Source organism: Diceros bicornis, chromosome 26, assembly GCF_020826845.1.
Source record: "Diceros bicornis minor isolate mBicDic1 chromosome 26, mDicBic1.mat.cur, whole genome shotgun sequence".
Taxonomy (NCBI): Eukaryota; Metazoa; Chordata; class Mammalia; order Perissodactyla; family Rhinocerotidae; genus Diceros; species Diceros bicornis.
The window spans coordinates 19,293,935-19,320,314 of NC_080765.1; the positions used below are offsets into that span (position 1 = coordinate 19,293,935).

A 26,380-nucleotide genomic window follows, 5' to 3' on the forward strand; every position below is an offset into this window, starting at 1 on the left:
TGATGGAGAGGGGAACTCTTTCCACTTTCACTTGGCTGCCCTGGTATCTCTTGGCAGGAGAGGGGAACTTCAGGTCCAGCAGGGAAGGAGAGCACTTGCCCCAGCTGCTTATTATTAGTGGGGCTCCCAACTGATCCCCTTTGCCAGTGGTACTGGGATCACCTGATCCTGTCAGAGGCACTCCCATTCCATACTAGAGAGGAATCAGCCTCCCTAGGCGGTCTTCTGTTACCAATTCAGGGTCAGGAAATACGGGGTCTGAGATGCCATCTTCTTTAGGTGAGGGGATGTAAGACATCCTACTGCTGTTGTTCGTTTAGTCCTGGGGTCCCAAACCAGTCAAGCTCCCTCTTACCACCTTTCGGAGTTCTCGTTTGGTTGCCTCTTGTGTTCTCCAGGGTTTAGAGTTGTGCATAGCAGGAACGAGCAGGGTTTATGCCATCTTGCCCAGACCAGAAGTCCTCAGAAATTACATTTGGAAAGAAAGTACTGCCTCATCTGAAAATTTAGACAAACAGGGTGGAAAAGGAAAAGACCTAAGAGCAATACGTGTTTAGAATTAAAAGTGTTCACGTCACGAATCTAGGGGAAAAAAATTATAGATAGTCTCAGATTCATTAATCCATGAATTCTTGTCCTTGAGGCAAACAAGAGTCTGAGAAAATACAATCACAGTCCAGCAGAGCCACACTGAATAAATGCAAGTGTGAAATTAATAAAAGAAACCTCAACTAAACTGGAGTCAGGGAAGGCCTGCAGGAGGAGCTCTCACACCCTATCACACATGGTCAATTACTCCAAATGGGAAGAGATACGTGCATCTCCAACAGGAAGGTGTTTTCTACTTTACTACCCAGCAGGAGGAAGGAAGATTCCTCTCCCCACCTGGCAACAGCCCAGCCAATGAGAGACTATAGCAACCCAACCAGTGAGAAGCCTCTACACTTTGGACTCCCAGCTGCCTCCAATGGACTCTTTGTTTACTACAGCCCCTCTCAACTCCCCCTTTTCCTCTAGAAAAGCAAGCCCCTTCCTTTGTTTCCCTGGATTTGCCTATGGGCTGCCATAGTCTGCATATCTGAAATTGCAATTCTTTTAGCTATTCCTAAATAAACTCGTTTTGTGGGTAAAGCAACAGGCAATATACTTTTTAAGTTGACACAAGACACCATCATTAGGAATGCTCTGTGCGCATCAACTTGGGGTGGTGGAATGGAGGTGGGATGTTGGGAGACAATTTTCCATGAGTTTCTCTCTGAATGTCCTGCAAGCTGAGGCATTAACTGTCTTTATTCTAGACTATCTCTTCAAAAAGCTTTGTATAGTGAATAGCCCTGGAAGATATAGTGTCTCCCTCTGTAGCAAATTATAGGTATATTTACTATCCAGCATAATAAAGATGTGTCCTTCTAGGGCAAAGGCCAGGCAGCATTATTGCCAATTATAAAAGATTCATGTTCCCTAAGCTTGCAGTTCCTTTCCTATAATGTATGTACAGATCTTACCTGGCCCTCCTAGTGCTGCTTAATGGGAACTAGGGCTCAGGAACCAGGGCAAAAGATGATATTCTGGCTACTGCTATTATTACGAGTAATAAACTGCCCTTGCCTTCTGCCAGCATCCATGAAATTGTGGCAGGCTAACTTGTTAGCTTGCAAGCAGGGTAAAATTTCATGCTCTTCAATTTTTCACAGGGCATAGAGAGCTCAATGCAGAGGCCAATAAACTAGAGCCCATGGGCCAAATCCAGTCTACTGCCTATTTCTGTAAGTCATGTTTTTTTGGAATACTGTCACCAACATTTGTTTACTTATTTCTATGGTTGCTTTTGTGCTATAATGGCAGAGTTGAGAAGTTGTAATAGATCATATGACCAACAAACCTCCAAAAGTCTCTTTCTGCCCCTTTAAGAAAAAGTTTGCTGACCCTTGATTTAGATGTTTATTTCATACTCCAGAGCAAAATAAATTCCAAACTGATTAAACCAAGTGTTTTAAAAAGCACAAACCAGGGGCAGGCCCAGTGGTGTAGCAGTTAAGTGCGCAGGCTCTGCTTTGACAGCCCGGGGTTCACAGGTTCGGATCCCAGGGCCCACATCGACGCACCACTTGTCAAGCCATGCTGTGGCGGTGTCCCATATAAAGTAGAGGAAGATGGGCACGGATGGTAGCCAGGGCCAATCTTTCTCAGCAAAAAGAGGAGGATTGGCAACAGATGTTAGCCCAGGGCTAATCTTCTTCACAAAAAAAAAAAAAAAAAGTACAAACCAGAGGAGGATTTAGGGAAGATAAAGGAGAAGGAAGCACCAGGAATCTATCTCCCCACTTGGAAAACTGCACTGGAAGAACCTGTCTGATATAACTATTTCGGATATTACTAGTCTGGAGTCTGCTGAAGGCTTACAATTTCCAGGGAAAGGCTTGCACGGCTCATTTCAGTCAATTTTAGCTCTTAGCACAGTAGGAGCTACCCATTCTCTACCCCTAGCCCCGTAGCAGGCAGCTGTGCACATGTTCTTGGAGCAGTTTCCAACAACCTGTGGGAGCTAGGGTAAAAAGGATCCTGTCCTCCAAATATTGGGGATCTGTGCTCTGATTGCTGATTACTGCTTCTTATCACAAAGGTACAGAAAAAGAAGTGAGCAGCCATTGTTGTTGCACCGCCACTCCTTTTTGCAAGCCCCTCCCCTTCCAGGTGAAGTGACTTACAGAAGATTTAAAGGGCTGCTTCCTCTTTTTACCTCCTTTCATTTTTCACTTTTCCCCTTTCAAAAGCCAGACATTAAAGACTAGAACATTCAAAAACAACCGCATATTCAGAGAAAAACAGAAAGTGACTGTGCACGTCCAAGGAAAGGTTCAGAAAAGACATAACAAGACATTAAGTTGACACCTCAGCATGGTTCTCAATACAGCCTAAAAAAATCAAAAACACAAAAACAATAACAAAAAGCAGCAAACCCTGGGGAAGAGGGAGAATCTGATTTCCAGAGTTATCACATTACTAGATTCAAATGTCCAGTAGTCAACAAAAAAAAATCACAAGGCATGCAAAGAAACGGGAAAGTGTGGCCCATTCAAAGGAAAAAAACATAATTCAACAAAATCTGTCCCTGAAAAATACTTTATGGCAGATATATTAGAGAGATTTTTAAAAAACTGTCCAAAAGATGCTCAAAGAACTAAAAGAGGATGTGGAGAAAGTCAAGAAAACAATGTGTGAACAAAATGGAAATAGCAATAAAGAGATAAAGGTCCAAAAAGAAAAAGAAAGTCCAGAGCTGAAAAATATAATAACTGAAATGAAAAATTTACTAGAAGGTTTCAAAGGCATAGTCGAGCAGGCAGAAGAATCAGTGAATTTGAAGATAAGGCAATGGAAATTATTGAGGCTGAGGAGCAGAAAGAAAAAATAATGAAGAAAAGTAAAGAGAGCCCAAGTGACCTGTGAGACATCATCAAGTGGAACAATATGGGCCTTGTGGGTGTCTCAGAAGGAGATGGGAGAAAGGGGCAGAGAGAATGTATGAAGAAATAATGGCTAAAAACTTCCCAAATTTGATAAAAGACATGAATATAAATATCCAAGATGCTCAACAAACTCCAGTGAGATGAACTCAAAGAGACCCACACAGAGACACATTACAACCAGATTTTCAAAAGACAAAGAGCAAATCTTGAAAGTGGCGAGAGAGAAGTGAATCATCACATACAAGGGATCATCAATAAAATTACTTGCAGATCTCTCAGCAGAAACCTTGGAGGCCAGAGCACAGCTGGCCCATATATTCAAAGTGCTAAAAGAAAAAAACTGTCCTATATCAGGCAAAATGGTCCTTCAGAAGTGAGAGAGAAATCAAGACATTCCCAGATAAACAAAAGCCGATAAAAAAAAGTTTGTGACTACTAGACCTGCCCTGTAAGAAATGCTCAAGGGAGTCCTGCAAGGTGAAATTAAAGGACACTAGACAGTGGCTCAAACACACATGGAGAAATAAAGATCTCAATAAAGGTAAATACATGAGCAATTACAAAAGCTAGTGTTATTGTAACAATGGTTTGTAACTGTACATTCTGTTTGCTACATGATTTAAGAGACTAATATATTTAAAGGAAACAAAAACCATTACTAGTGTAAAAGCTAGTATTACTGTAACTTTGGTTTGTAACTCCAAATCTCTTGTTTTCTACATCATTTAGGAGATTAATGCATTTAGAGGAATTATCAATTTATGTTTTTGAGCTCACAATATATAAAGATGTAATTTTGTGACATCAACAAAAGGGATGGGGACCAAGATGTAAAAGAGCAGAGTTTTTGCATGTTACTGAAGTCAAGCTGCTATAAATTCAAATTAGAATGTTATAACATTAGGAATGTTAAATGTAATCCCCATGGAAACTCTAAAGAAAAGAGCTATAGAATATACACAAAAGGAAATTAAGAAGGAATTTAAACATCTCACTAAAAAATCAACTAAATACAAAAGACAGGAATGCAGAAAATGAGGGTCAAAAAATTGTAGGGCATATAGAAAACAAATAGCAAAATGACAGAAGTAAGTTCCTTTTATCAGTAATTACTTTAAATTTAAATGGATTAAACTCTCCAATCAAAAGACAGAGATTGGCAAAAGGGATAAAAACACATGATCCAACTCCATGCTGTCTATAAGAGACTCACTTTACATACAAAGACACACATAGGTTGAAAGTGAAGGATGCAAAAAGATATTCAATGTAAATAATAGCCAAAACAGAGCAGAGGTGGCTATACTAGTATGAGATAAAATAGACTTTAAATCAAAAAAGATTACAGGAGACAAAGAAGGATATTATATATTAACAAAAGGTTCAATACAAGAAGAGATAACAATTATAAACATTTACACACCTAATGATAGACCATCAGAATATATTAAGCATAAATGGACAGAATTAAAGGGAGACATAGTTCTACAATAATAGTTGGAGATTTCAATACCCCACTCACAATAATGGAGAGAACAACCAGACAGAAAATAAGTAAGGAAATAGAGGACTTAACACAATAAACCAACCAGATCTAACAAACATATACGGAACACTCCACCCAACAACAGCAGCATACACATTCTTCTCAAATGCACATGGAACATTTGCCAGGACAGACCATAAGTTAGGCCACAAATTAAGTCTCAACAGATTTAAACGACAGATATACAAAATATCTTCTCTGACCACAACAGGATGAAGTTAGAAATCAAGAAAATAAAGAAAACTGGAAAATTCACAGAACTATGGAAATTAAACAGCACATTTTTAAACAACCAATGGATCAAAGAAGGAATCATAAGTGAAATTAGAAAACATTTAGAGATGAATGAAAATGAAAACACAAACATACCAAAATTTATGGGATGCAGTGAAAGCAGTGCTAAGGGGGGAAATTCATAGCTATAAATTAAAAAAAATAATAACTCCAAATAACAACCTAACTTGACAACTTAACAAATTTAAAAAAGAAGAACAAACAAACCCAAAGCTAGCAGAAGGAATGAAATAATAAAGATTAGAGCAGAGATAAATGAAATAGAGAACAAAAGAACAATAGAGAAAATCAATGAAACAAAAAGTTGCTTCTTTGAAAAGATCAACAAAATCGACAAACTCTAGCTAAATGGACTAAGAAAAAAAGAAAGAAGACTCAAATTACTAAAATCAGAAATGAAAGCAGGGATATTACTACCCATTCTACAGAAATAAAAAGGATTTGAGAGTACTATGAACAACTGTACGCCAAAAAGTTGGATAACCTGGTTGAAATGGACAAATTTCTAGAAACACAAAACCTACCAAGACTAAATCACAAAGAAATAGAAAACCTGAGTAGACTTATCCCTAGTAATGAGATGGAATCAGCAATCAAAAATCTCACAACAAAAAAAAAACCCTGGACCTAATAGCTTCACTGGTAAATTCTACCAAACATTTAAAGAACTAATACCAAGCAAAAAACAGCAAAGGACTTGAATAGACATTTCTCCAAAAAAAATATACAAATGGCCGATAAGCACATGAAAAGATGATCAACATCACTAATCATTAAGGAAATGCAAATCCAAGTAACAATGAGATACCACTTCATACCCCTTAGGATGGCTACTACCAAAAAAACAGAAAACAACAAGCGTTGGTGAGGATGCGGAGAAACTGGAACCCTTGTGTATTGTTGGTGGGAATGTAAAATGGTACAGCTGCTACGTAAAATAGTATGGAGGTTCCTCAAAAAATTAAAAATAGAATTACCATAAGACCCAGCAATTATACTTCTGGGTATATACCAAAAAGAATTGAAAGTAGGTCTCTAAGAGATATTTGTACACCCATGTTCATAGAGGCATTATTCACGATAGCTAAAACATGGAAGCAACCCAAGTGTCCATCAACAGATGAATGGATAAAGAAAAATGTGGTATATACATACAATGGAATATTGTTCAGCTTAAAAAGGAAGGAGATTCTGCAGTATGCTACAACATGGATAAACCTTGAGGACATTATGCTAAGTGAAATAAGCCAGTCACAAAAAGACCAATATAGCGTGATTCTACTTATATGAGGTACTGAGTATTCAAAATCATAGAGACAGAAAGTATAAAGGCAATTGCCAGGAGTTGGGGGAAAGGGAAAATGGGGAATTAAGAGTTTCAGTTTTGCAAGATGAAAAGAGCTATGGGGCTGAATGGTGGTGATGGCTGCACAACGAAGGTGAAGGTATTTAATACCACTGAACTGTACACTTAAAAATAGTTAAGATAGTAAATTTTATATTTAACAGAATAAAAAAAATTAGTCTTCATAAAATAAAAAACTATAAACAAAGACAGAAGTGACTATTTTCCAAATCCCCAGGTGAGAAAAAATTCTGTAAGCTTAACAAAGTACAAGAGCCAAGAACATACAATGGAGAAAGGAAAGTCTCTTCAATAAATGATACTGGCTGGCCGGCCCTGTGGCTTAGTGGTTAAGTGCGTGCGCCCCGCTACTAGCGGCCCGGGTTCGGATCCCAGGCACACACAGACGCACCGCTTCTCCAGCCATGCTGAGGCCGCGTCCCACATACAGCAACTAGAAGTATGTGCAACTAGACACACAACTATCTACTGGGGCTTTCAGGGAAAAAAAGGAGGAGGATTGGCAATAGATGTTAGCTCTGAGCCGGTCTTCCTCAGCAAAAAGAGGAGGATTAGCATGGATGTTAGCTCAGGGCTGATCTTCCTCACACAAAAAAATAAATAAATAAAAATAAATGATACTGGGAAAACTGGACAGCCACATGCAAAAGAATGAAAGTAGACCATTATCTTATACCATACACAAAAATTAACATAAAATGGATTAAAGACTTGAATGTAAGACCTGAAACCATAAAACTGTTAGAAGAAAGTATAGGCAGTACACTCTTTGACATCAGTCTTAGCAGTATCTTTTTGAATATCATGTCTCCTCAGGCAAGGCAAACAAAAGAAAAAAAAAACAAATGGGACTACATTAAACTAAAAAGCTTCTGTATAGCAAACTATCAACAAAACAAAAAGATGGTTCTACCAATTGGGAAAAGATATGTGCAATTCATATACCTAATAAGAGGTTAATATCCAAAATATATAAAGAATTCATACACTCAACAACAAAAAAACAACCAGATCAAAAAATGGGCAGAGGATATGAACAGATATTTTCCAAAGAAAATATACAGATGGCCAACAAGGCACGTGAAAAGATGTTCAACATCACTAATTATTAGGGAAATACAAATCAAAACTACAATGAGATATCACCTCACACCCATCAGGATGGCTATTCTTAAAAAGACAAGAAATAACAAGTGTTGGAGAGGATGTGGAGAAAAAGGAACCCTCATACACTGCTGGTGGAAATGTAAACCAGTGCAGCCACTTTGGAAAATAGTATGGAGATTCCTCAAAAAACTAAAACTAGAAATACCATATGATCCAGCTGTTCTACTTCTAGGTATTTATCCAAAGAACATGAAAATACTAATTGGAAAAGATATACGCACCCCTGTGTGCACTGCAGTATTATTCACAATAGACAAGACTTGGAAGCAACCTAAATACCCATAACAGATGAATGGATAAAGATGTGGTATATACATATAATGGAATACTACTCAACCATTAAAAAAGACAAGATCTTGCCATTTGCGACAACATGAATGGACCTTCAGGGTATTATGCTAAGCGATGTAAGTCAGAGACAGACAATTATGGTATGACTTCACACATATGTGGAAGATAAACGAACAAACACATAGCTACAGAGAAGAGACTGGTAATTACCAGAGGGGAAGTGGGTGGGGGGGGGTGAAAGGAGCACATGTGTACAGTGACAGATGGCAATCAGGCTTTTGGTGGTGAACACAATGCAGCAGATACAAAAGCCAAACATAATGATGTACACCTGAAATTTATATGATGTTATAAACCAACGTGACCTCAATAAAAAAAAAGAAAACACAAGGTAACATTAAATGGATAAAAATACATAAAAATGTAAAATTTAAGTACATCAAAAAAAAATAAACTAGGAAAAATATTTTCAGTAGATAACAGACCCAGTCTTTGTTAACAGTTCTACAAACAGTTCACAGAAAATTATAAGAAAAGATTGTCAGCAAACGCTTTCAATTGGTAATGTCTTCTCTAGGATTTCACTCTAAGAAAATAATCTAAATACAAATAAAACGATGTAAAAACATATTCATCACATAATTAATTATAACAGTGAGGAAAAACCCTGGAAACAACCATGTCATCACCAGGTGAATGGCAAATTGAATCATGGCATGTTCATCAATAATTATATAGTAATTAAGAATTATACCTAAAAAATATTTTTCAGTAGGAAAAGGCTTATGTTATAATGTTAGGTGAAAATAACTGACACAAAATTTCATATACAATATGACTTTAAATATGTAAAAACATACATAAACATGAATAGTAAAAAAGGTTGAGGGCCGGCCCAGGTTCGAGCGTTCGGATCCGGGGTGTGGACCGACACACTGCTTGTCAAGCCATGCTGTGGCAGTGCCCCATATAAACTAGAGAAAGATGGGCACAGATGTCAGCCCAGGGCTGCTCTTCCTCAGCAAAAAGAGGAGGATCGGAGGGGCCAGCCCAGTGGCACAGCAGTTAAGTTCTCGCACTCCACTTCAGTGGCCCAGGGTTTGCGGATTCGGATCCCAGGCACAGACCTACGCACCACCTATGAAGTCATGCTGTGGCAGCGTCCCATATAAAGTAGAGGAATATGGGCACGGATGTTAGTCCAGGCCCCATCTTGCTCAGCAAAAAGAGGATTGGCAACGGATGTTAGCTCAAGGCTATTCTTCCTCATGAAAAAAAAAAAAAAAGGTTGGAAAGGAAATACAGCAAAATTTCTGCAAGGTGGAATATAATTTTTATTTTATTTGCTATATTTTTCTTACTTTTTACAAAACACGTGTTATTTTAAAGTAATTATTAAAAGTAATTCTGTTAAGGACAAAATTTGAATCATAAACTTGAAACAGCAACATCCACAAGTTTGTGAATCTTCTCACCAAATATGAGGCCACAAGTTTAAGCTCTGTCTGACCTTACATTTCACCAGAATGTGAGAGCTTTTCCAACTGCTACCTGCATAATTCATCACCATGCACTCTACTTTACACGATTCTCAAGTGCTGACAACGTGCTTTTTGATCGCTTACTTGTGGCCCGGCATTTCAATAAGACCTATAGACACTCTCCTGCCCCAATTTATCGTGTTCTAGCAGAACTCAAAGTAAGGGAACAATGATATGAATTACTGAGAATTTCTCATCAGAAACCACAAAGGCCAGAAGACAATGGAGCAACATCTTTAAACTACGGAAAGAAAAGATGTCAATCCAAAATCCAATACACAGCAAAAACAAAGAATGAAAGCAAAATAACAGATACTCTTAGGTATCTGTAAAGAAAAACTAAGAATTCACTGCCAGCAGACCTCCTCTAAGAGGAATGCTAAAGGAAGTTAAGGCAAAACAATGGGGAAAAGTATAATATACAAGCACTAACCAAAGGAAAGCTGGGAGGGTCAACTTCTGAACAAGGACTCATTACATAATGATAAAAGGGCAGCCTCACCAGGAAGACATAAGAATCCTAAATGTGTACGTACCTAACATCAGAGTTTCAAAGCACATGAGGAAAAACTGATAGAACTGAAATGAGAAATGGGCAAATCCACAATTAAGAGTTGGAGTCTTCAACACTCCCTTCTAAGTAACAGACAGAACAAGTAGACAGAAAATCAGCAGGGATATAAAATGACTAGTATCAAATCAACTTCTGATCTGGGTTTGGGTTTCCTGGAGTTTTATTTGGGGGTGTGGAGGAGGAAACAGGAAACTACATAGAAAGTAAAGACAGGAGAGGGACCTTTTCACCAAGCTGAATTATAAATTCAATGAGGGCAGGCCTCCTTCATATCCCTATTACCTTCCATATTATCTCTAGGTGCATAGAAAGCATTCAATATTTGCTGAATGACTGACAGTAGTGTAGTGGTATCACAATTCCATTTCTCCTACTCCCTATGACTTCTGTAGTCCTTGTGATTTTCTATATTACTACTGTTACTGAACAGTAATAAAGCCACATTCATAATGAAAAGTAAAAATGCTGTATCAAAAATGATATATGCTATATATATGGTATATATGTGCATATATATATGCTATATATGTTATATATGTGCATATATACACTATATATATGCTATATATGAGCTATATATGCTATATATAAATACACATATATATTTATGATAAATATATTTATTTTCAAGACTAGGACACTGCAATGGTCAGGATAGGAAAATAGACTGTCAATTAAATTAAGTGACCATCAAAAAGGCAAGTCTTCCTCCAATAGTATGTTCAAAGTCATGTTTTTCTGGCTGAAAGAATCTCCTACTCCAGGATTCCATTCAGATGACAGAGGTCTAGGAAAGGAAGATCGTGAGGCAGTCCTGATGGCCTAGTGATTAAAGCTCGGTGCACTCCACTTCAGTGGCCCAGGTTTGGAGAGGGAAAAGAGAGAGAGGAAGATTGGCAACAGATGGTAGCTCAGGGTGAATCTTTCCCAGCAAAAAAAAGAAAAGAAAGAAAAGAAAGATGGCAAAGCCACAAAGCATCTGACAGAACGCTTGCCAAGCCCTTAACCTTTCAGGCAAATACTCCTTGATACAGCACTGAGAAAAGAAAAAAAAAAATCACACTTCCTGTGCTTCACTCAGCATGCTCATCTAAATATCTATACCATGAGAGTTGCTTTAGCTCAGAGCTTTCAGCAGTTCAAGCTTTGTCATTCCTCACTATGACTGTTTTCCCCACCAAACAGATCTTTAACACCCACCACATCAGCAGCAAACCATGACCACTTCTTTATAAGTAGCCAATATCATCTGGTTCAGGTACCTGCTGTTGTATAACACACTGCCCTTAAACTCCGTGGCTCAATACTACAGCAATCTTATTTTCTCTATTAATTGTGCGGTTCAGCTGGGTGGTCTTTCTACTCCCTGTGGTGTGTGCTGAGGTCACTCATGCAGCTGTATTCAGAAGGAGCTTGGCGGGGCTGCACATCCAAGAAGACCTCACTCAGATGTTGGATATTATGCAAAACCGGCCTAGTCTCTTAAACAAATCAGTGTCACTTAACAAAAAATAAAAAAAGACTGGGCTTGATTATAAAAGAGACTTAGACATAATCAGATGAAATGCAAAGACAAACCAGTTATAATGGTCTTTTGGGGTCAATTCAGGAAATCTAAATATGTTCTGGGTATTATATGAGATGAAGATTTACTGAAAAGGAAACTGGAGATTCACTGCCTGAAAAAACCGGTTATAAAATAGTATATACAGTATGATCTCATTCAGGTTAAAATGCACATACACACACAGAAAGCATATGCATTAAGGTGTTAGTGCTGATTTTGCTATGATGGAAATATAATATTTTACCTTGTTACTTTTATGAGTCTAAATTTTCTCATTTTCTACAATACACAGATAGTGTTTCTGCAATAATAAAAGGTTACTTTTTAAATGAATCAGAATATATATCCCAATGGGGCAATGAGGCATATGCATAACATTTGTGTTATGAGGAAGAAACTGACAACTGCTTTCAGAGAGATGCTGAAAAAGAGCTTTGGAATCAAGAGTAGTCAATAGTTACTTCCTGTTATGGCTATTTAAATTTAAATTTAAATAAATTAAAATTAAATAAAATTTAAAACTCAATTCCTTAGTCATACTAGCCACATTTCAAGTGTTCAATAGCCACAGATGGTTAGTAGCAGGTATGTGGTTAAGTATCAAGCATTACATATCACATTAGGTGTTAGGTATACGGTTAGTATACTGTACTGTATAGTGCAGATATAGAACATTCCCATCACGGCAGAAAGTCCTACTGGACAGAGCTAAAGAGATGGATGTAGGTGTGGCTCCTCTCACTACGACCACCAATATACCACTCACTCCATTGCTGCCTTCCATCCCCAGAACACTGACTCCTGTTTACAGGTTCCTAAGGGAAGAATGATTCCACCAGATTTCAAGGAAGTTCTGTTAATGGACAATTCTCCATGGTGGTTCTGCATCTCCTAGATCAGCTTTAGTTCCAGACTATCTTTTCAAGGATGTTTGTAGAGCAAACAGGCTTGGAAGACAGAGTGTCTCCCTCTAGTGTAGAGGGCAGATATGTTTCCTGACCAGCATAATAAAGATAATGTCTGCCGATCCCAGCTAAAGGTTGGGAAGGTTTGCAAGCAGCCCTCTTACAAGATTGGGGGTCTCCTAAGCTCAGGGTTCCTCAGCTGTAACATAAATCCACTCTGTGTCCAGCATTCCCCTGCGCCCACCTCCACATCACCTTCATAGTATCCGGGGGGCAAGGGAACCAATGTGAACGTGAAGCTCAAGCTGCCTGCTGTACTTTGACTTTGACCCAAGAGTCTTGTGTCCCCTGCCAACACCTGTGAAACTCTGCCGGGCTAACTTGTTAGCTTGCAAGTCGGGTAAAATAGCAGACCCTCCACAGTTCTTGACAATTAACACAATCACCTGGCTCCTGAGCTCCTCATGTCACAGAATCAAAAATTTTGTCAGGAACCAAGGCAATCTCTGGGGCATCTCTTAACACTCCCACGTACAGTAGTAATAAAGTTAAGAAAAGATTGCAGGAGGGCCCACTACTGGCTCACTCTTCATTGAGACTGGATCACTCACCTGGTAAGGAACCATCAAACGGAGGTACTGACAGAGCACAAAGGAAATGTGACCTGGCTAGTGGAAGAAGGAAGTTATGAATACAACTACGACCACGTGACCAGGTGCAAATATGAGGATAGTTATAACTATGCATATTGTCTTCCTTGCTTTGATATATATAATTTTTTCCCCTCTCCTCCAACTGTTTTATATAAGATGGGTCAGTGGTAGTTAACCTTATAATTTCATCCTTAGGTACAGGATCTCAAAAGAGTATTTTCCCTTTTAAAGGGAGAGAGTGATACATCCTCCCTTGTATGAGTAAAAATTTCAACAGGTCAGGCAGAAGCAAATGTTTTGTTTATATTATTGTTTGAAAATGTAAATACAGGTAGAAGGGTGTGTATAGATGCTGAGTGCCCAAAGAGGTCGACTGTGTTGTGTTCAGTCCCCTGTCTGCCCTTCTAAGCAGGGACTAGAAGCCCTAACACCCTATCTCTCAGATTCCCTTGTCTGAAAGGTTATGATTTAGACTCCACCAATAAGAGGCACTTATGCAAGATTTAGAAGGCAAGAAAGGAGAAACTATTACTGCTCCCTGGCAGCAGCTGGCAGACACAAGGGCGTACAGCAAACATCAAGTCAGCAGCAGCTTCCAAGCGAGCTCCTGGGAAACATTCGCTTTAATGCTGCCAGCAGCTCAGGTCACTCGAAGCAGTGTCCTGTGAGTCCAGCACTTTTCGATTTTCTCAAAGCCAGAAGCAGTTCTCTCTGACCTTCACTACCCCAGGCCTTTCAACGGCTTTATAAGCATTTAGTTAATTTACTTTATTAAATCTGTTCTTGCTGAAATACCCAAAGTGGTTTCTGTTTTCCTGATACAGACGGGTAGGATTTGGTCAGGTGGAGATTAGAGTGCGGAAGAGAAGCAGCATACAATGTACGAAGGTTAAAACAGAAAGTAAAGTTTAACAAGCAGGTCAGAATTATACTGAGGAGGATCCTCCTTGGGATCAGGCCTTTATTCTATTAATTCTTTCTAAGTAATCATTACATGCCCAGGCTCTTTTCTCAGTATTAGAAAGAAAAACAAAGACTCTTAAGTTGAGGAGGGCTGAGAGGGCAAGTGAGGAGACAGAAAATAAACAAAGATATAATCTATTAAGTGGTAATAAGTGCTATGGAGAAATTCCAAGCAGTGTCTTTCAAGCAGCGTAAGGGGATAAGAGGGAAGGTTATTATTTTGTTGTTTTGTATAAGGTGGTCAAGGGAAAGCTTCTCTGACAGAGGCGCTCTCAGCGGAGATCTAAGAGAATGGACAGAGGCGGGAAAGCTGGGGAGAGTCTGGGCTCAGCGTACTCGGGGAAGAGCCAGAAGGCTACGGCAGCTGGACTGAAGGATGGAAGAGCGGATCATGGGGCCTTGGAGGCTGCTGTGAGGACTTATGCTTGTATTCTGAGCGAGTCGGGAAGCTCTGGAGATTCTGAGTAAAAAAGTGACATGATCTGATCTATCTGGCTGCTGTGTAGGGAACAGACAGTGGAGGGCAACAAGAGTGGAACCAGGAAAAGCAGTTAGGAGATCACTGAAATAATATAAGGGACATACGACAGGGACTTGGCCCAAAGCATAGCAATTAAGTGGTGAAAACCAGTTGCATTCTAGATATATTTTGAAAAGAAGATTTGCTCATGGAATAGATATGGGAGAGGAAGAAAAACAGAAGAGCAAAAACAACTCCCAGGTTTTTGGCCCGAGCAACTGTAAGGATAGAGTTCCGTTAACTGATAGAGTGAAGACTGGGGAACAGATTTAGGAGAAGAAACCAGGAATTCAGTTATGACATGTTAAATTCAAGATGCCTAGTACAAACCCAAAGGGATATGTTGAGTGAGAAGTAATGGAGAGCAACTAAAGGCTTCTGAGAAGGGAGTAGCTAGATGAGAACTGTACTTCAGAGATTACTCTGGTAAATGTGAGTTAAATTGGGCAGAGGAAGTAGAGTGGGGAGGTTCACTGGAAGTTGAGGGGGAATAAACTAGCTGCATTGTTCAAGAGGATGACCTGGACTTCCCGGGTGGTAGAGAAAACGGATTGAGGCAGAGGTTCTCAATGGGGTCAACATCACCCTCTGGGAGTATTTTGGAAATCTGTGGAAATATTTTTGTTATCACAATGGTTAGGAGGCACTACTGGCAATAAGCACATGGGGCCAAGGGTTTCACATCTCCTGCAATGCTCAGGATAGTCCCATGCAAAAAAAAAAAAAAAAGTGTCCTATAGTCCACTTCCTTTCAAATGATTCACCAGACCTCCATACTTGCGAAAAACCTGATGATAATTATCTAAGCCTAGACTCTAACTTCATTTTGCAAATAAAATATTTTCTGCACAATTTTACCACGCACTGAATTTTCCAGGAATGCAGCTACCATGTAAACTAAGGGAAGAGAATACTGTCTTTTATGCAAAACTTTTACAAGAAATTTTACCATTTTGAAAAATCATGCCACAAAAAGCAATACTGTTTCTAGTATTTAAGTCACCAACAAAATACCTGTCTCCATGTTTTAATCTGTAGATGTCACCTACAAATACATTACAGAAGAGATTTGAGATGCTTCTGGTAGACTTAGAACCAAATAAATTAACAGACATATGAAATGCAGGATTTTCACTAACAAACGTTGCTTTAAAAATTATGGTCGTTCTTGGGCCGGCCCCGTGGCTTAGTGGTTAAGTGAGCGCGCTCCACTGCTGGCGACCCGGGTTCGGATCCCGGGCTCGCACCGACGCGCTGCTTCTCTGGCCATGCTGAGGCCGCGTCCCACATACAGCAACTAGAAGGATGTGCAGCTATGACACACAACTATCTACTGGGGCTTTGGGGGGAAAAAATAAATAAATAAAATCTTTAAAAAAAAAAAAAATTATGGTCGTTCTATATATTGCTAATTTTTATAGCACAATGATGAGAAATTTGTCTTGCAATAATGATTTGAAATTGGAATTGTTTATTTTGGGATGGCCTGTCATTTTTAAATATTACTCTGGAACTGTCACCAGAGGTCCACCACACTTCTCTCAGCCACTCTTACTACCATTTCTGTTTCCAATCCATCCTCTATTCCCATTGTCACTTAAAGGATATGGTTTTCAAAGTTTTGTTACAAATTAAAGACAGAATGTAGATCTCAACAAGATATGTAATTTCAAGACAGGAGATATATTTTCTATGACAATTCATCACTACTCCTCCCAAGTTATAACATAGGAAATTGTTCTGATTCAACACTTACAAATGAGACCCCACTCATTTGCAAGTACATCCTACTTTCCCTTTTTTCCATTTTGATAGTCTATAGCTTGCTGGCATGTTAGCCCTACTTCAATTAGGATTATTTCTCTTTTTGTTATCATATATAAGTCTACGTTGTTATTACTTCTTGTACAGAATAACTTCTCATCTGTTTACTTCTCTTAAATATAATCTTATCCATTATAAGTAGGTGCAAGTAGCTGTTTCATTATGCCTTCTAATGTAGTACTGTCTGAGCATTTCGTACAGAAATATAAACTACTTTAAAATAAAGTATTTCCTTTTTCCTCTCTTTATATTATAGCTAGAGCAGAACACTGATTTTTTTTTAAATTATGTATGTGAGCTTATATTTATAAATCCGTAAATTTAATCCAACAATAGTAAAGGATGTTAGAAAATACTGGTTTTAAGCAGAAGGCGTTGAGTCTGACATTACTGAAAATCACTAGATTGGAAGAAACAAATATGAAATGTTAGAAGGGTTGAAAAAACAGACAGCTGAGCACAAGAATATGCTGAATGACAGAAGGTACCAGAATTGTCATCAGCTGGAATGTTCATGCCCCTAAGGATGAAGGCAAAGGAATAGAGGTAAAAAAGGAAGAAGTTTCTCAGATATCCACAAATAACAGCAGCAGGCCTAGGGAGTAGATGGCACTAAAAGGATGCAACAGAGAAATGCTGAGAAGATATGATATTCTGAAAACAACAGGGGCTGGAGAAGCAGGCTCTCCATCAGGGAGGGCCATCAAGGCAGCTGAGGCACCAAGCAGAGGTCAGCTGTGGATTATGGCATTGAGGGCAGGGGCATTCCAGGAGAAAGATAAAGACAAAAGGATGTTTCCTGCCAGGACAAGCAGGCACAACAGAAAAGGCTGGTACAAGAAGAGGCAGGAGTCATGATGATAGGGACACAAAGAAATGGAAAGTAAAAGACAGATAGTAGGAGGTAAAGCGTGAACCTAGGATAGAAATTTTTAAGACCAGGAATAAAGAATGTAAAAAAGTCAAGCATGACTAGAGAAGAAAGGTTGGTTTATTTACAACTGTCAGGTTTGAGCGAACCAAAACCGCAATGAGAATAGTTCTTTATGGGGAACGTTGCCAGGGACAGGACAGGCTGGAAAAGGTCTGGAAGACAGGATTAGAGGTCCTGCATCACCAGGAGCTAAATTACTGGAGGCCTGCAGCAATTCAGCTTCTGGTGATGCAGCCACAAACAGCAGCAGAAGAGTCCAACCACACGTGTGATAAAGATCCAGTATCTAAAATAAATAATCAACTCTTACAACTCAATAGTAAAAAGGCAAATAACCCAATTTTAAAATGGCAAAAGATTTGAATAGACATTTCTCCAAAGAAGATAGACAAATGGCCAATAAGTAAAGGAATACATGGTCAAATACATTTGTCATTAAGGGAAATGCAAATCAAAACCACTACAAGATAACCATTTCACACCCACTAACAGCTATAATCAAAAAAACAAACCATAACAAATGCTAGCAAGGTTGTGGAGAAATTGGAACCCTTGTACACTGTAGGTGGGAATGGAAAATAAAACAGTACAGCCACTTTGGAAAACAGTTTTGGAGTTCCTCAAATGATTTAAACACCGAGTTATCATGCCCGAGCAATTCCACCTGTAGGTATATCACCAAAGCACATGAAAACATATGTCCACATACAAACTGGAACATATAGTAATGTTCATAGAAGCATTATGCACAATATCCAAAAAGTGGAAGCAAACCAAATGTCCATCAACTGATGACTGGATAAACAAAATGTGATATATCTATACATGGCATACTGCTGGTCATAAAAAGAAATGGAATACGGACATATACTACAATACGGATGTACCTTGAAAACATTATGCTAAACGAGAGAAGTCAGACACAAAAGGCCACGTATTGTACGATTCCATTTATACAGAAGGTCTAGATTAGGCAAATTTATAGAGACAGTAAGTAAATTAACGATTCCTTAGAGCTGGAGAGAGGAAGGAGAATGGAGATTGACTGTTAATGGGTACATGACTTCTTTTAGAAAGGACAAAAATGTTCTAAAATTAGATTGTGATAATGGTTGCACAGCCCTGTGGATATACTAAAAACTATTGAACCGCACACTTTAAATGGGTGCATTGTATGATATGTAAATTACATCTCAATAAAGCTATTAAAAAATGCTATCTTATTTGTACACATAGGATTTTAATTTGTGGAGGTGACTGAGTGCCGACATGGAGAGACCAATGGCACTGAAAGACGAATATATTACCACTTAGATTTCCCAAGAGGAGGCACGCCATGCCACACAGGATGCCGGAGGAGCACCAGGTTTCTTCAGGACGCAGAGAGAGGAGTGAGAATTTAAGAATTTATAAATTCTTAAACCAGAGCCTTTTTTGAGTTTTCCTCAGGAAAGGCAAGGCAGGGCAGGGTAAACAATGTAAGACTGGCCAGTTTGAGTAATTCATGCAGGCTTTGGGCTACAAGGGCTATCTCTTGTTGTCTGGTACCTGGCTCTGGGATGATTTAGAGCAGGGACTATATTGGCTTAGTGTGTGAGAGAGTTAGATAAGGAGGTAGCTGAAGACTACAGATTCAGGATTGGTTGGTTTGCATATGAAAGGCACGTTTGGGCAAGCTGTTATCTTGAGGAATTAGCTAGCCCAGGGAGGGACACTCTCTCCCGGAGGCCCCCAAATGCCAAGGCAACAAGAATACAGAAAATAAGAAAATATAGTTAATGTAATTGGCCCTGTGATAAATGGATGTCAAACAGACAAAGACAGAATCTAAGAAAACAGAACAAATACATACAATAGAAATTCACAGGCTGATTCTACGAATTTATAAATTCTTAAAATTTATATTAAAATTTAAATAACGCAAAGTATCCAGAAGAGTGGAAACAATCTCGGAAATAAAAAAACCAAGACAGAGAACTTACACTGCATGATTTCAGACTTATTACAAAGCTATAGTAATCAAGACAATGTGGTAGTGGCATAAGGATAGACAAACACATCAATGGAACAGAATAAGAAGAGTCCAGAAATAGGCCTACCCATATATAGTTGAATGATTTTCTACAAAGGTCTAAAACTAATTCAATGGTAAGAGGAAAGTCTTTTTTCAACAAATGGTGCTAAAACACCTGAATATCCATAAAGGAGGGTGAGGGGGTGGGAAGGAACAAATCTCGACCCTTACCTCTCACCATTCATAAAAATTAATTCAAGATGAGTAATAGACTTAAATATAAAAATTAAAACTATATATGAAGCTTCCAGAAGAAAACACAGAATATCTTTGTGACTTTGAAGTGGGCAGAGATTTCTTAATATACAAAAAGCATTAACCATAAAAGAAAAAATGATAAATTGGACTTTATTCAAATTAAAAACTTCAAAAGATACCATTACAGAAATGAAAAAGGAAGCCACAGACTAGGAGAAAATATTCACAATGCACATTAGGCAAAAGATTCATATCCATAATATATAAAGAACTCCTACAAATCAATAATATAAAGTCAAACAACCCAATTTGGATAACAGATTTGAACAGACACTTCACAAATACGAATGGCCAATATGCACATGAAAAGGTGTTCCTCATCATCAGCAATATGCAAATTAAAACCACAATGATACAACTTCACACTCATTAGAATGGCTAAGATTAAAAAGACTAGCAAGACCACGTGATGGTGAGAATATGTAGCAGCTGGAACTTGCATAAATTCCTGAGGCAAGTATAAAATAGTACAACCACCCTGAAAACAGGTTGGGAGTTTCTTATAAAATTAAATATATACCTACCCTATGACCTAGCAATTCCACTCCTAGTTATGTACCCAAAGGAAATTGAAACATACAGTCACAAAAAAGCATTGTAGAAAAAAGTTCATAGCAGTTTTATTCAGGATAGCCAAAAACTGAAAACAACCCAAATGTCTATCAATAGCTTAAAAACTGTAGTACGTTCATACTATTGAATAGTACTCAGCAATAAAAAAGAATGAATCACTGGGGCCGGCCCGGTGGCGCAAGCAGTTAAGTGCGCGCGCTCCACTGCAGTGGCCCGGGGTTCACCGGTTCGGATCCCGGGCGTGCACCGATGCACTGTTTGGCAAGCCATGCTGTGGCGGTGTCCCATATAAAGTGGAGGAAGATGGGCATGGACGTTAGCCCAGGGCCAGTCTTCCTCAGCACAAAAAGAGAGAGGAGGATTGGCAGATGTTAGCACAGGGTTGATCTCCTCACAAAAAAAAAAAAAAAGAATGAACCACTAATACATACTACAACATGGATGAATCTCATAAACATTATGTTGAGTTTAAGAAGCCACTTGCAAAAAACTATATGATTCCATTCATATGAAATTCTAGAACAGGCAAAACTAACCTACAGTGATAGCAACTAGAACAACTGTTGCCTGGCTGTGGGGGACTGGTATTGACTAGCAATGGGCACAAGTGAACTTATCGGGGTGAGGAAAATAGTTATATTTTAAGTCAGGTGGTGGATAAGGGTTTTCTACATCCATCAAAATTTGCTGAACTCATTTAAGAAATTCATTCAAAATCATTACATTTTATTAAATGTAAATTATACCTTTAAAACAGTAAAATTCATTGATTGCATATAATAGCCATACAAAAGTTGCATAAAACAGAAATAACATTTGAATAAAAACAAATACCTTTGTCCACCTGCAAAGCTTCACCCCAGAGTGGCTCCCAATTAACTGATAACCTGAATGGAAAAAAGAGAACACAAAATTGAATTGATTCAAAGCCTTATATCAAAAGATGATTATAAAACTGTAGCAAAATCATTTTTCTCTGCTTAAATAATGGTAGGCAACAACCCAGTGGCAAAAAACATTAAAACGTTAATTTACTAGGATGATAAAATAATTTAAAACGTGTATGCATCTAATAAGAGACTCAAAATACATAAAGAAACAAGAGGCTAATCGAAAATCAGAGAAAGAGATTTTAACATCTCTCAGCATCTAACAGATCTCATGGACCAAAACTCAGTAGAGCTCCAAGATCTGAGCAACACAGAAAACTTGATCAAGGATACATAGAGAGCACTACACTCAACTACAGAACGCACATGCTTTTCTTTTTTTTTTTTCCTTTTTTTTTTGTGAGGAGATCAGCCCTGTGCTAACATCTGCCAATCCTCCTCTTTTTTTTGCTGAGGGAGACTGGCCCTGGGCTAACATCTGTGCCTATCTTCCTCCACTTTATATGGGATGCCGCCACAGCATGGCTTGCCAAGCAGTGTGTCGGTGCACACCCGGGATCTGAACCAGCGAACCCTGGGCCGCCGCAGTGGAATGCGCACACTTAACTGCTCGTGCCACCAGGCCGGCCCCCAGAACGCACATGCTTTTCAAGGACCCAACGAACATTTATAAAAATGAACCGAAGATATACAGATGGCCAACAGGCACACGAAAAGATGTTCAACATCACTAATTATTAGGGAAACGCAAATCAAAACTACAATGAGATATCACCTTACACCCATCAGAATGGCTATAACTAACAAGACAAGAAACAACAAATGTTGGAGAGGATGTGGAGAAAAGGGAACTCTCATACACTGCTGGTGGGAATGCAAACTGATGCAGCCACTATGGAAAACAGTATGGAGATTTCTCAAAAAATTAAAAATAGAAATACCATATGATCCAGCTATCCCACTAATGGGTACTTATCCAAAGAACATGAAATCAACAACTCAAAGAGATTTATACATCCCTGTGTTCAGTGCAGCATTATTCACAACAGCCAAGATGTGGAAGCAACCCCACTGTCCATCAATGGATGAATGGATAAAGAAGATGTGGTAAATATATACAATGGAATACTACTCAGCCATAAAAAGACAAAATCGTGCCATCTGCAACAACATGGATGGACCTTGAGGGTATTATGCTAAGTGAAATAAGCCAGACAGGGAAAGACAAACACCGTATGATCTCACTCATATGTGTAAGATAAACAAACACATGGATAGGGAGAACAGATTACTGATTACCAGAGGGGCAGGCGGGGAGGGTAAAAGGGGTAAAGGGGTACATATGTACAGTGACAGATAAAAACTAACCTATTGATGGTGAGCAACATGCAGTCTATACAGAAACTGATATATAATAATGTACACCTGAAATTTATACAATGTTATAATCCAATATGACCTTAATAAAATAATTTTTTTAAAAAGATGAACCAGGGGCCGGCCCCATGGCTTAGCGGTTGAGTGTGCGTGCTCCACTGCTGGCGGCCCGGGTTCGGATCCCGGGCGCGCACCGATGCACCCCTTCTCCGGCCATGCTGAGGCCGCGTCCCACATACAGCAACTGGAAGGATGTGCAGCTATGACATACAACTATCTACTGGGGCTTTGGGGGAAAAAAATAAATAAATAAAATTATAAAAAAAAAAAAAAAAAGATGAACCATATGCCAGGCCATAAAGCAAAAGCAAGTAACAATATATTTCAAATGAATGACTGCAGAACTCTCATCAGTAATCTTTGAAAAAGGATGAAGAGTCAGATGGGCAACAGAAGAATAAAATAAAGAAATATTACCCAAAAGAGTGGAAAAATCAAATCCTAGGAACTACAACCTAACATGAATCCTCAGCACCACTTCACAACCTATCATTTAAAATTTTTGAGCCATATAAGCCATGAAAAGCATAGAAAAGCCATGCCAAAGTAATCACATTTCCTTTTTTTTTTTTTTTTATGAGGAAGATCAGCCCTGAGCTAACATCTGCCAAAACTCCTCCTTTTTTTGCTGAGGAAGACGGGCCCTGGGCTAACATCCATGCCCATCTTCCTCTGCTCTACATGGTACGCTGCCACAGCATGGCCCGCCAAGCGGAGCGTCAGTGCATGCCCGGGATCCGAACCGGCAAACCCCGGGCCACCACAGCGGGGCGCACGCATCCAACTGCTTGTGCCACCAGGCCAGCCCCTCACATTTCCTTTTTTTAACAAACTAGTAGAGCAAACAAGTAGAACATTCTGATTTCAGAAAGCATTTAATAAAGTTTCTCATGAGGCTTCAAGTAATAAGCCACAATTATCATGAGTCTCTTGCACAAAAAGGCTCTTGACTTGCAGACAAATGAGGCAAATGGAGAAATACATTCTGGAAGATGGCATAAGTGGATCGGTGGCTGGTGACACATCCACATTCACAGTGTGATGATTAATGGAACAATGTCAATTTGGATTACAAGTCTCTAGTGGCAAAATTACAGGGCTTTGTCTTTTATCCTCTTCTACATTTATGTCAACATCTTGCATATAAATAAACAAAGCACTGCTTATCTACTTGAAGACGGAACTGAGTCCAACTAATAGCTAATCTCAGATACAGAATAAGCATTTAAAAGATTCCCAGAGAAAATTCTAGCTCTTCTTTTGGACTCCTATATCATATGTTCTTCATACCATCAGAGAAATCACACTCTATTATACTAGTTCTTTATATCTTTCTCCCCCCCAAGATACAGAGGGTTCTACAAAATTTTGCATTTAGGTAGGTATGGAAGAAACTGCACAGTACAGGATAGAGAGACCCATAGCTGACCACAACACCAAGCTAAGCCAATAGTATGCAGCTGCTGAAAATCACACTGCAGAATCTGCTTCTAACCAAGATGGAGTAACAGAGGGTTTACTCTCCCAGCTGAAATACCAAAAATGGACAAAATATATGAAACAAGTTTTCAAGACATGAAACATCAGGCAACATAGGACAGTGACCCCAGAGAGACGGGAAATAAACAAGAGGGGCCCTACCATTACCAAGCTTACTGCCTTGAAAAAGCTTCCAGGCTGTGCAGCAGGGATAGGCAACCCAAGCAAAGCTCGGTGTTCTCCTCGAGTTGAGGACATGGAAGCGAGAATCTGGAGAGCCCACGTGGCTCGAGTTTGCAGGATTGAGTACCTGAGAGAAAAAAGCTACACAGAGATTGAACTCAAGAGTCTGCAGAGGATTCCTATAAGTATTTGCCTGAGTACTGCTTAGTGCATATGGGAGAGAAAAACTACCCAAGGAAGGGAAAGAATCATCTGCGGTATCCCTGATGCTCAGGGCCAGCTGGGAACTGTGCCTGTTCCTACCAGTCAGACAGGAAACCTCAAGATTCACAGGGCACTGGCAGAGCACACAGAAGTGTCTTGCCTCAATAGTGGGGAATAATTAGCTGTATACTGAGCCAGCTCTGGTCTCACCTAACAAGTCATAAAAGAAAGATTAAAAGGCTCAAACTGTTTCCAAGTAACTTGTCTTTACCCCAGAACAAAGCTTAAGAATGTTTATAGGAATACAAAAATATCTAGCACCCAGTAAGGTAAAATTAGATCTGGCAGCCAATCAAAGATTACCAACCATGCAAACAGATAGGAAAATACTACTAATAATGTGGAAAATAATTCAGCAACCAAAACTGACCCAGAAATGACACAGATGTTAGCAGATAAGGACATTACAACAACTGTATTCCATAAGCTCAAAAAGTTAAGCAGAGACATGGAAGATATAAAAAGACCCAAACTGAACTTCTAGAGATGAAAACTACAATGTCTAAGCTGAAAAATACACTGGATACAATTAATGGAGAATTAGACATTAGAGAAGAAAAAATTACTAAATTAAACTTGAAGACACAGCAGTACAAACTATCCAAAAATGAAAAGTGGGACAGAAAAAAGAATTTTAAAAAATGAAAAGAGTATCAGTGAGCTGTGGGTCAAATTCAAGTGGCCTATTATACATGTTAACTGGAATCCCCAAGAATGAGGAGGGGGTGGTGACAGAAAAATATTTGAAGAAATAATCACCAAAATTTGTAGGAATTTGATTAAATCTATAAATCCACAGAACCAAGAAGCTCAACAAATCCCAAGTAAAAGAAACATGAAGAAAACTACGTTGAGACACATTGTAATTAAATTGCTCAAAATCAGTAATTGAGAGAAAAATCTTAAAAGAAGCCAGGGGGTAAAAAACATTACATTCAAAGGAACAAACAAAAGATGACTGCCAAGCTCTCATCAAAAGCAGTGCAACGGAGTGGACAGTGGGGTAGCATCTTTAAAACAGCAAAAGAAAAAAGCTGTCAACCTACAATTTTACATCCATCAAAAAATATCCTTCAAAAATGAAGGCAAAATAAAGCCTTGTTCAGATATACAAAAGCTGAAATATTCATCACCAACAAACCCACACTACAAGAAATGCTAAAGGAAGTCCTTCAGGCAGAAAGAAAACACTGTTAGAACACAGATCTACACCAAGGAATGAAAAGCACCCAGAAGTGGTGACTACATGAGTCAATATTTAAGATTGTTTCTAACTGTTTAAATCTTTAATAGATAATTGACTACTTAAACCAAAATAATAACAACGTAAAAGTGAGATGTGTAATAACAATTGCATGGAGATGGAGAAGGGGAAATCAGAGGTACACTATTGAAGGTTCTTCTATTGTACACGAAGTGCTGGACCACCACTCAAAGATACACTACGATATGGGAAGGAGGCACAGCATAGAACCTCGAGCAACCGCAAAATAACACAACAGTGCCACAGCTAATAAGCCAACAAAGAACATAAAACAGAATCATAATCTAAAAGGCAGAAAAACAGGAAAAAAGAAATCGAAGAACACATGAGACAAGTAGAAAAC

The 26,380-nt window shown here is 38.8% G+C and overlaps 1 protein-coding gene across 3 annotated transcripts in view; it reads right to left on the reverse strand.

Annotated features, from left to right (window-relative positions):
* LOC131422336 (S-adenosyl-L-methionine-dependent tRNA 4-demethylwyosine synthase TYW1) overlaps positions 1-26,380 on the reverse strand; it is a 219,699-nt gene that overhangs the window by 155,504 nt on the left and 37,815 nt on the right. For all 3 annotated transcript variants that reach the window (XM_058569484.1, XM_058569483.1, XM_058569485.1), the window contains one exon: positions 21,355-21,407. In XM_058569484.1, the coding sequence (XP_058425467.1) occupies positions 21,355-21,407 (53 nt within the window). The remainder of the gene's footprint in view (positions 1-21,354; positions 21,408-26,380) is intronic.